Source organism: Epinephelus lanceolatus, chromosome 19, assembly GCF_041903045.1.
Source record: "Epinephelus lanceolatus isolate andai-2023 chromosome 19, ASM4190304v1, whole genome shotgun sequence".
Taxonomy (NCBI): Eukaryota; Metazoa; Chordata; class Actinopteri; order Perciformes; family Serranidae; genus Epinephelus; species Epinephelus lanceolatus.
Genome location: NC_135752.1, coordinates 6,390,453 through 6,402,622, shown reverse-complemented (window position 1 = coordinate 6,402,622; position 12,170 = coordinate 6,390,453). Strand labels below are relative to the sequence as shown.

The 12,170-nt window shown below is 40.3% G+C and overlaps 1 protein-coding gene across 1 annotated transcript in view; it reads left to right on the top strand.

The window, feature by feature from the left end:
• jmy (junction mediating and regulatory protein, p53 cofactor) overlaps nt 1-12,170 on the top strand; it is a 43,265-nt gene that overhangs the window by 25,978 nt on the left and 5,117 nt on the right. The window contains exons 3-9 of the mRNA XM_033646852.2: nt 5,163-5,313; nt 5,649-5,818; nt 8,008-8,173; nt 8,422-8,612; nt 8,905-8,985; nt 9,540-9,632; nt 9,733-10,261. Of these exons, the coding sequence (XP_033502743.1) occupies nt 5,163-5,313; nt 5,649-5,818; nt 8,008-8,173; nt 8,422-8,612; nt 8,905-8,985; nt 9,540-9,632; nt 9,733-10,261 (1,381 nt within the window). The remainder of the gene's footprint in view (nt 1-5,162; nt 5,314-5,648; nt 5,819-8,007; nt 8,174-8,421; nt 8,613-8,904; nt 8,986-9,539; nt 9,633-9,732; nt 10,262-12,170) is intronic.

Here is a 12,170-nt window from a genome sequence, read left to right as displayed (position 1 = left end):
TAATCGGAATCGGTAATAAAAGATCTGAGGAAACTAAACAACAAAAATGCCCAGGTTTTTCATCTATGTTGTTCGTTGTTGCCTCCGCTTTCCAATGTATAAAGATATAGGCCTATTTTGTTTGTTGAAGACAAGAAGAAGATATTGAATTTGTTTACATTTTGTGCTGCTGAACCACCGATAAGCTTTTTGGATACTATTCAAATAAAAAACAAACCTTATGGGACAACTTGGATGCGTTCTTTTTTTTTTTTTTCTTAATGCTTTGCAAAATATTGGATCGGACTCGGTATCAGACTCGGTTTCAAAATAAAGGACTCAGTATCAGATTGCGTGCAGAAAAAAATGTGATCGGGACATCCCTAAATATTACAGTTTCAGCAAAAATGTATGTGCTTAGGAAGTACTGAGCATATGACTGGATAAATGGGACTTGGATTATACTGCACGAGTTGTGTGAGAATTTGTAAATCTATATTTTGATGTAGTTTTGCTGTTGGTAAACATGGACCCCTATGACTTCAATTCATCAAGAATGTTTGCGTTTTTTGGATTCTTCGTTCACTGTGGAGGTATGCAAGTAAACCAAAGTTTCTTAATTAATTTAGCATAACACTGGGTGAGTAATTGACATATAAATGATTATTTTATGGGTGAAGTATTCCTTTAATAGTTTGTGGATAGCCAATGGAGCTCCATGGCACACATCAGGCTTTGGACAAACATACCATTGTTTGTTGTGGACTTTTCATGAGAGAGTATATTTAAAAACCTGGTGGCATTATCCTAATCCTTTTCAATGTGGAGCTGACCACATGTTATATCCATCCCTCCCCCACAGATAAACACCTGTCTACTATCTAACACTATTTTAACCAAATGAGATAAGGTACCACCATGTCATCATCATGCTGTAATCCCAGCCCTTTACCACGGGAACTGGCGTCACTTCTATTTTCAGGGGGTTTGACACGTCTGTGTTTTGTCACCAGTAGCTGTTGACCAGAGGTGTTAAAGGGAAATCACTCACAGTCGCATCTTCACCCCCTCCTTCCTGCCTGGTTTTAGTTGTGCACAGGAAGAGTTGAAACAAACAAGTCAGACATCCTTACATTAAGAAAGAGTAAGGATTTTAGGTTACAACACTCTGATGGGCCCCAAAGCTACCATGTGAATACAATTTGGAAAAATTGTAAGTATATTTGCCTCCAAATGAACAGTTAGGCATATAGAAGTACTCTTAATGACCTCATCTCTCCTCACACTCTGTCTCACCCTGTGTGATTATGAGTCGTGATGAATGAATGGTGCTCACACATTGTGTGTCACGCATGAGGCAGGGATTAGAAGAGGAACTCAACTGAGTGACAGCAGTATGTGACAGGTGAAAGGGAAATATCAACCTGTCTTTTTCTTCAATCTGGTATTGGCATGATGTTTGGAATCACCCAGCCTAAATGTACTGTTGCAGAGCAGCTTTACAGGTTTATGTTAAATGTGCTTACTCTTTCGCACAACAGATCTTTTTTTTCCTTCTTTTTCTGCTTTTTTTTTTTTTTTTGTATTGGCAAAGCAGAAGAATACACAAACTAAAAGAAGATGATATCTCTGGTTCAGCTGCATCACTTTTGATTTCTTGTTGTCAATCATGGTGTTGCAGGAGTGCAGTGCTGAATTGGAGAAGGACTCTTTAAAACATGCATACCCCTGTTTGTGAGAAGAGATATGGCGAGATGGATTCCCTCATTTCATTAGAACAGCCAATTATTGAGATGATAAATTCATGTATAAGGTAGAACAAAATGTGAAATAAATAATAATAATAATAATAATAATAATAATAATAATAATAAACTCTGTCTTTCGTAGCATAGTTACAAAGTGCTTTACGATAAAAACAGAACACATTTAAAACAGAAAGAGATTGAAACAAATTAAGAGCCAAAAAGTAGTAAGATAAACTAAAATGTCAGAAAATGTAAGTGAAATCACTGACAACCAATCACAAAAAAGTGGGTTTTTAAAAGTGATTTTAAAGATGAGACAGAGTTTGCAGACAGAGTTTGCAGCCCTGATCTCCTCAGGCAGGTCATTCCTAAGTCTAGAAGCTCTATCTATATCCCTTCTGTCAATTAATCTGGACCTTGGAACAACAAGCAGTGACACATCCAAGGATCTCACATTGTGAGAATGTACATAAGGCAATAACAGATCAGATACTTGGAGCAAGGCTTCTCAGGGCTTTGTAAGTAATCAATAATACCTTAAATCTATTCTAAAAGCATCAGGTAGCCAGTATAAGGAAGCCAGCATCTGGGAGATGTGGACAGGTTTTCTAACCCCAAGTCAAAATCCTGGCAGCAGAGAGAATCTCTCTCCCTACTCTGTGTGTATCATCATGTGCTGCTGCAGCCTTTACTTTAACCTAACAGCATTCAATTCAGACTTGTGTTGTTTATGTAAAAGTGACCAGGGGTGCTTATTCAGATATGAGACAGACATGTTAAATCGAGGTCTGACAGGGACTTAATTTAAGGTAGCTAAGAAATCCTTTAAGGCCCAGTGTGTAAGATTTACTGGGATTTAGTGGTGCCCAGTATTGATGATTGTAGATTGCAATCAGCTGAAACTTTCTCTGGTTAGAATTCCTTCATTGAGGTCTCTTCCTCTCCAAAACAAATGAACCAGGTGATTAGAACCGGTCAAAACACTGAATAAAGCAGTTTCACATGACAAATGAGTGTTTCTTTATTTCGCACATTGCAGGTAGGTTGCTATCCCACCATTTTCTAATGTGTGCTCATCTTAATTCTGATCCAGACGTGAGGTTTTTACTGTGAGCTGAATTATTATCTAAGGTGTTCTTGTCTCCATAAACAAAGGGACTCTGTGATTTAAACACTGCTTGTCGCGGAGGGGCTGAAAACTATGGTGGCCGACAAGAAAATGCAAATAGGCCTACTACTTACCTAGAGCCAGTGTTTGGTTTGCCTGTTCTGGGTAACTGTGGAAACATGGTGGTGTGGTGTTCTCCGCAGATGAGGACCTGCTCCCTTTGTAGATATAAACAGCTCTAAGCTTCTAAGGTAACAAAAACATGACAGCTCTTATTTCCAGGTGATTGTACACTAAAGAAAACATTTATTATATGATATTCCATTTCTGCCAATATGTCTCCATAAATCCTACACACTGGTCTTTAATTCTAATGTACCATGTTATGTTTCAATAAGCTTCTAATCCTTAACTAGGAAAAAAAAAGCACAGACACAAAGATTCATTTTGCCAGTTGTATGGATGCTCTCTTCTTTGCATGAAACCAGTCCAACAGACTGACAGTCAAGGGCCAACTTGATATGGAGATGTTTTGCTTTGGTTTGACAACGACAGGCACACAATGTAAACAGCACATGACTTTGGCGGTGTGACATGTCACCAGGTCTGACAGATCTGCTGAGGGCAAATCAGTCAGACCTGATGACATGTCACCAGGTCTGACTGATCTGTTGAGGGCAAATTTCTTTGCCTTTTGGTGCTCTGTGGGTGTTAAACATTGGAGGCTGCTTTCCTCTTCAATTGTGTTCACATGTTGCTGCTGTGGTACTGTATCCTTTCTGTTAAAGGATACCTGAACAATGAGATCACTGCTAAAAATCTGAGTTAAGATTTTCTTTCTCTTTTTAACTTCACTCATTCCCCTTAGTGATTTTTCTTTTCTTTCTGGTCTCTGACGTAATCTCTCCTCCCCCATTCGCTCCTGGTTTCACCCCCAAACCACTCCCTGTTCTTGTGCCTCACGTGCAGACACACACACACACACACACTACAATACAAAGCACTGAGTATGCTGGCTGACATAAATCAAGGTCTTTGAGGTTTGTTGGTGTTTGTTTCTGAGCACCTACACACATCTGTTTAACATTGAGATATTAATATATTAATATATGACTATATATGTGCATGGGGCCTCACAGGGAGTCAATGTGTCTGTGTACATTTTGTTCCATGTGGTCTTCTCTTGGAGGAGGGGAGGGGGGGATTCAGTTCACAGTCAACACCCAGGACAGGACTCCACGTGGCACTGCCTTTTCCCTGTTTCTCACTCTTTTTCACATGGCCTGACACGAGCTGGTGAACTGTGAAACATGAGCTCTGGTTTACATGCAGTGTTGTGCCACGTAATATAAACTCCTTTCAGGGTGTATTCAGACATTTCTTGTTTTGTGCTCAGGATTCTTGTCTTTATTTATTGTTCCAGCAGCCCAGTAGGACACTGGGTTAGTGTCACTCTAAACACAAACATGTGCAGGCATGCCTTTGGTCACTGTTACCACCATCTGCTGTAACTTGCTGGTATTACAGAGCAGTGTGGTGAACTGCAGTGCCAGGGTTTTTAGGGGAGAGTTGAAGGGGGGTCACAGAGGGAGAGAGGTGAGGCAAAGATCTTTGTGCATCAGCGTTCTAAAAACAGTAAGTTAGTTATTATAGTCTGGCCTGCCAATTTAAACCCAAAGCACCAGATTACTACAACTTGTGTCATAATCGTAGTCCTTTGTGGAGTCATAACTCAGTCAAATCTGAACACACAGACATACTCCATATATTTTTATAACTAGTATGACTTTCCAAAGATATAATTTCAGTGTCCACGATGAATTAACGTCTAGCAATCTGCTTAGAAGTCACAGAAAAAATATGCTCCTTTCAACTCCAGAACCTGCCTGAGAATCATCATGTTTTAAATTTTATTTAGATTAAAAGTAATACAATGATAGTTGTCTGTACATCCATTCATACATTGCAAACAGGAGCTGCTAATAGTTAATTTGTAATACTTTTAATGGTGCCAGGCTAAAAAAAGTCCGGCAAACTCACTGAACTCATGGCAACATTACACTTCCTGTTTACATCCCCCAAACATAGGTAATGATTATCTACTAAATAGAAGTAAGACAAAGAAAAGAATAATAAAAGGAGTGACCTGAACTAAAAATACAAACTCATCACATAGCACCATACACATATTATATGTAGTAATGTGGTGGGGGTGGAAGTGTCAGACTTTGAAACCTGTGATATGTACTGACTGAACTCAGTTATCTGTGCTGATGCAAATATTGTGTGTTCGATCTGTTCTAACGACCTGCTTTGACCCCTATCAGATCTCACTGGAGACGGAGCGCCTGGGTCCTCGTCGAGTGGAGAGCCTGAGGAAAGAGGATGAGGAGTGGCAGAAGAAGGCCCACGCTGCTGTGCTCTCTATACAGGACCTGACTGTCAAGTTCTTTGAAACCACGACTAGGGCACAGAAAGGTAAACATGTCAAAGGAGGCATTTCCTGTATTTATAAAGCTGTGAGGGGTATTTGTCTTTGCTGTGACCTTTGAACCTTTTGCGTTGTATGTTTACTCTATAACAAAGTGCAGTTAATACTCCACGTAGAGTTTATTTAAAACCAACATTCTCCATCTCAGATCTGCAACCTCTCACATACCAAAGTGATGTCTGCAAGTCCCTCCTCCCTCCAGATGAACTATAAAAAATACTCAAAATGATTGTCAATTATTAAAATAGTTGCCACATGTTGTATATCCATGAACTTCATGATTAATGGTCCATTTCTGACAGTCATATAATATGTGTTGCAGCTTTGTATGAGCGGATGCGTGCCGACCAGAGGAAGTTTGGCAAGTCAGCGTGGGCAGCAGCGGTGGAACGCATGGAGCGGCTGCAGTATGCTGTTTCCAAAGAAACTCTGCAGCTGATGAGAGCCAAGGAAATCTGCCTGGAACAGAGGAAACATGGCTTGAAGGAGGAGGTAAAGTACACCATGACACACACTGATGCTACTTGTGAGACAGTTTAGCTCTGATGTAGACCAAGTTGTGTGTGCCAGATTTTTAAGTTTATTTGAGTTTGTTCTCAAAAAACTTGTGATGATAGGTGAGTTTGTCAGAAGCCACAATAACCAGTTTTACTTAAAGGGATACTTTGCCTATTTTTAACCAGCTATTTATTTTAACAATTTGGGTAGTAATGTGTGAATGAACTGTGGTAAAGTTCCCTCTATTTTACCAGCGCCCAGATCTTCCTGCTCATCTCTCAATTCAAATAATCCGGTCAGAACATTTGCTGGCTCTAGGGCTGTTGCTCAAACTACAGATTGTACTTTCGCATTTTAGTTTGCCTACCATTACGGACACAAAGAGTACAGAAGCGGATTGACAGAATTTTTTTTATGAGAAGCTGGAGCCATACAGTCATTGAGCTCGGATGGCAAATTACGCAGCACTGATCAAATCTAAGGCAATACTCTTTTACTGTGTTGCCTATTTCTCACCTCAGAAGTTTTCACAAACATATTTTAGTGCACCATTTAACTTTAATTTGAGAGTTTATGTTACAAGTCAGCTGCTATATTGCTTTCTGTGTTGAAACGGACAAGCTCACATTACGTCAGTGATCAGTGGGAGTGTTCATTGGTGTGGAGCGGCGCAGTGCATTCTGGCAGTTGTAGGTTTTCTACCTTTTGCACAAAAGTAAATGCCACAGCCCTTTCAGAATCTTGCTTAAAGGGATACTTTGCTGATGTTTGACCAGCTTTGTATCATAACAATATGTTTAGTATGTGTAAATGAGCTCCATCTCACCAGTGCCCAAATCTCCCTGGTCATTTGTTGCGAAAATCTGATGGATGATGCGTTTTGCTGGCTCTCAGACAGATTTTACTTACTTATTTTTGTATGCCTTCCACCATGGACAGAAGGTGTATAGAGAGGACTCAGACCAAATGATAAAACTGGGAAGTGCTAATCAAAAACAAATCAAGATTCTATTACTGCTTTGCCTATTTCTTGCCTAAAATGTTTTCAGAAACATATTTTAGTGCACTGTTTGCCTGTAACTCGAGACAGTTTGTTCCCAGCCAGCTGCCATATTGCTTTCTGTGTGAAAACGGATGAGCTCGCATTACCTCACTGACCAGTGGGAGCATTTATTGGTCTCGTGTAGTGCAGTGCATTCTGGCAGTTGTAGGTTTTTCTACCCTTTGAGCAAAAGCAAATGCCAAAGCCTTTTTTCTGTCTTTTCTCTGGTCATGTAGCACCAGTATCTAAAGTAATTGCATCTTTCTACTGCATAGACAGTCCAGTTTTATGAAAAGACCATTTTTCTAGCAGTGAAAATAAGTGTGCATAAGTACTGACATCACAATATACCTCAAGCACTAAAAGTAAAAGTACACATCCTACAGAGTGGTTCATGTCAGAATCATATCTGTATTATATTACTGGATTATAAGTATGATACATTAATGTATTCATAATTTTCATGATGCAGCTGGTAAAGGCAGAGCTCATTTTAACTGTCGTACAGCTTAATTTATAATTATACATCATTTATTAGTTGACTTTTGTTTTGTGATAATAATCTGAGTATGTAGAGTAACTATTGCTAAGTAAACAATTTTGACAAATAAATGTAGAGGAGTAAAAAAAGATACAATATTGGCTTCCAAAATGTAGTGAAATACAGTATCATAAAATGGAAATATTTAAGTATAAATACCTTAAAATTGTACCATGCTTGAGTAAATGTACTTGACTGACAATAACACGAGTGAGGACCACAAACACTTGGACAAAGACTACTTGAGAGAGAGGGAAAAAAGGCAAGATAATGGCTGTGTTAGTAAAATGACCTCATGGCTCAGACATCCTGCAATGGAGTGAATAACATCCTGGTGTTCAACAGTGGAAGTGACTCATTGGGAATGACTGTAGGGGTCAATACTTTCTGTACATATGTAAATACATAAAAAGTACCTGGTGTATGTTGGCTCAGCACTTGGAGAAAGAGAGCAGGAGCACTGCCTCAGGTTCAGTTTCCACTTCGGTTAAAAACACATGCACAGACAGGAAGCACTGCAGAATCACTCAGCCTGTGCCACATGCCCCCTGGTCTGTAGTAGGAGAGTAATGCAATTGTGTGTTGTGCTGTTGCTTCCAGATGCAGAGTCTGCAAGGTGGGGAGGATGCCATGCTGCGTCTGGACCAATTGGAGGCGCTCTACTATGAGTTGCAGCTGCAGCTGTATGATATACAGGCAGAGGTGCTGCGCTGTGAAGAGCTGCTGCTGACTGCACAGCTGCAGAGTCTACGCAGGCAAATGACAGGTGAACATCTGTTTTTGCATCGTTTAGTGTGACAGACTGGTGGTTACTACAGATACTGTATGTTGATATTGCAGTACTATATGGGCAGAGAAGTAACAACACACAACACATAGACTGTATAATTAAGATGGAAGACATGACAGCTCACCAAAAGTGAAGATGCTTTATACCAGCTATATAAACCAAGAACATGTCCAAGCTGCACTGATAAACTGCATTTTGCTGAATCTGTTCTGATGTTGTACCAGAGCGACAGGATGAGGTGGTGTACTATGATGCTTTTGAGAGCCCCGATGCTATGAAGGGTGAAGAAGATCCTGCAACCCCGCCGTCCCCCCTCAGAGATGAAGAACTCAGTGTCCTACAGCAGAGGACACGGCAGCTCGAAGCCCGCAGAGGCCGCATCACTGCCAAGAAAGTCTACCTCAAAAACAAGAAGGTAAGCACTGATGATTCATTAGGCGGTGAGATGCTGGTAGTTGTTGAGGCTGCTGGCCTTTTTAAGCAGTGCTGGAAGAAGTATTCAGATCCTTTACTTAAGTAAAAATTACTAATACTACGCTTTGAAAATACGCCTAATGTACAGATACCTTGAATTTTTACCAAAGCACAGTACTTGAGTAAATGAACTTAACTACATTTCACCACTGCTTTGAAGACTCTGGTAAGTCTTATGTAACAGCTGCACAGGTTAGTTTATTAGTTCATTCATGTGCTTTTTTCTTGAATAGGAAATCTGTATTGTCAATCACAACCAGAAGTTACAACAGCGACAAGGTAGCCATGCTGATTCCCTGCAGACACTGCAACAGGTAAGACTCAAATACTTATCACAGTCTTTGGCTTATGAAGAAATAGAAAATAAAATTTCCTGTGTGTTTTGTCTCACTTTAAAGATATAGGTAGCGTAGGTGGAGAGGTCCTTTTTAAGCTATGTTATTGTAATTGCTTTTATTACTGCGGTTTGTAATATTTGTGAGGCATACATCTTTTTCCTACTGTGAATTATATCTTGTTTCACTCCAGCAATTGCTGTCAGAGGATCCCTTAGCAGTTATCATTAAATACTTTGCTCACAGTGGTAAATATTGATTTCCAAAAGTTATCTAACAGTGGGCATTGCCAAAATATTTTCACATGGGTAGCCATGCTCTCTCATCATCCCTCCTACAGCTACCTGAATGGTTTGGATTCATCTTTGTCACAGTTTGTGGTCTTCTGAAAAATCTGTTATTTCTTCCATTGAAATTCTCTCCAGGAATTCAGGTTGGCCTGAGCAGACTGCTTTTTAAGCAGTTGGGGTCCAGTTATTTAGTCTAAATGAACTTGTTACTACATCAGAGCTACTCTGTTGTTTCCTGTAAAGGGAGGTGAAGCTGAGGAAGATGAAGCCAAGAGCAACACAAGAGTGAGTCAGGAGAGGCAGCGAACTCTGGACCGACTCCGCAGCCTCAAACAGGTGAGCACTTAGAAATCCACTAATGATCAACTCCTTCTGAAGAGGACCTTTAAAATGTGATCCTTGTGTCTGACCTCTTTTTACTGACTCTCCATATCAGCGTTATCCAGGCCAGGTGACTGTGAAGTCCAGCCGGCTGCGTCTGAGTCAGCCTCACAGTCGGAGGAGAGCCGGACAGCAGCCCAGCACTCATTCAGCCAGCGTTCAGACCGACTGCATCTTAGATCTCCCAGAACTCTCTGCTCCTCCACCACCCGACGTCTGCGGCTGCGACAGTGTCTCTTTACCTACAGTTGAACTTGAAACTCTTGACTCTTCATCTCCATTCCTCTCACTGCCTCCCCTCTCGGCCTCCCCATCTATTCTTTCACTGGGTCCTCCTCCCCCTCCTCCTCCTCCTCCTCCACCTCCCCCGCCTCCTCCACCACTTCCTCCCTCAGAGGACCAGCAGCAGGGTGAGGGGAGGGGACATAACCCCAGCCCAGTGCAGCATCATAAATGCGAGTCAGAATCTTCCTCTCTACCCCTGGCTCCATTTTCCCCTCGATTCTTTGACAGCAGTCAGCTACAGACGGCGAGGAAGAAGCTGAAGAAAACAGCCTCGCTGGACTCGTCGCAATGGAGGAGAGGTGAGGAGGAAACTTGCATTTTTCACTTTATAATATAACAACTGAAAAGTCTTTGGTTCAGTTATAATCCTTTAGATTTCAGTCCTGGTTTATTTGGCGCCACCTGTGGTTATACATAGTAGTAATAAGTGCAGTTAATATGACAGTTCCCAGAAGTCTTAGCAGCAAACAGTTGTTGAGCAGCTGCTTTGTTACAGATACAACAGGAGAGCAGGTGGTGTATCTGTTTACAGTGCAGCCAAACAAACTCATATTTTAATATAGAAGCCATGGGATAATCTGCCTTTGTTTCAACTGATTTCATGATTTCCAGTGCCGACCCCGCCTCTAATAATGAGAACTGCAATATATAGATGTAATAACATAATATGAATAACTTTTATTTGAATAGTACCCTTTATACATCCACTGTCCAAAGTTTAACACAGTTTGGCATCAGAAGTATGGCAGCAGATCTGGAAGTCAGTTACTATTTGTCAAATACCTTCCTGACCTTTGGTGTTTATTGCACTTCCATAGCTTGACAAGCTATTTTCTACAAAAACTGATGCATGTTGTGATGCTTATTGGCATTTTTTTTTTTGCAATTAAATTGCAGAAGCATGTGAAAATTTCAAAAATTGTCACAATTTCTTCCTTTTTTTGTTTTGTATAATTCATTAAAAATCAAAGGCAACTTGTCCCAGTGAGAATAAAAGTGCAGTGTTCTGAGTTTGTGATGTATACTACACAAATATTACCACTAACCATGCATATTTAATCAACTCACCTTGACTCTTTCAGCACGTGCAACAGATCTGGATGCAACAGCCTCTCTCATTGTGATTTGTCTTTTTCTGTCAATGCATCACAGCCATTCTCTGGTTGTGTTTTGTGGTAGAACAGTGTTTGCCAGTCCATGATTGTCATTTGTGTTCAACCAAACGTTGCTCGCGGTGCAAAACTGTTAACCTCAACGTTTGTTCAGAACATCAGGGAAATTCCTTGCATGGTCTTTAGCAGTTTGTTGGTAAATGTGAGATGTTTGTGTCACTCATGTTTGCTTCTCCACAACCAGAAACAAGGAGTGTGGGTGTGGTAATGTCATGTGGGGGAGATCTATGATTGGTCAGATTCACTGGAAACTGAGATGATTGGTCAAATTTGTGGAAAGGTTGCGTTGATTGGACAAAATTGCAAGATCATGCAGAAATCACAGGGATTGGTTGAATTTGCATCCTGGAACGGCTGAATAACTGACCATTGCTGTGGACGCATTTCTCATCAGAGACGCTTATTGGAAGCAAGAAAATAATTTTTAAATCAATAAAATCATTTTTTAAATTAATATTTTAGGTTAAATGACTTATTTCTTTAGTAAATAGCAGTGTAATAAGTAGGACAATATACAGGGAGCGGCTCATTATGGCAAGATGAACATCGACAAGGTGATGCAGGGACCGGACACAAAGCGAGCTGCTTGCTTTACATTATCACCTACATAAACTGAAAGTATGCCTGTTGTGTTGGTGGATTTTGCTGCAGGAGGCTATAGAGTCTTTTTTGTGGAACTTAAGTCAAACACCATTAGACCTGCACCAAACACTGTGAATATACTGCTTGCTGGGGCACCCTCTCTCTCTCTCTCTCTCTCTCTCTCTCTCTCTCTCTCTCGTGAATAAACTGTCCTATCGATTAAAGGCAAAAAAGCCCTAAAAAAAAATATCTTTAAAAAAAAGCTAGCTTAAGTAGCTTGGAAGCTCATCAGCTCATAATGTGCAAGTGAAGTGTTGATTTCAGCAAAAACTTAAATGAGTAAAATAAATTTTTTTCAAGTTTTAGCATCAAATTAATTATGAGTATAAATTTTTGTTAAAAAGTTGCATGGAAGTACTGCAAAATGTGATGTGATAATAAATAATTCCACTGG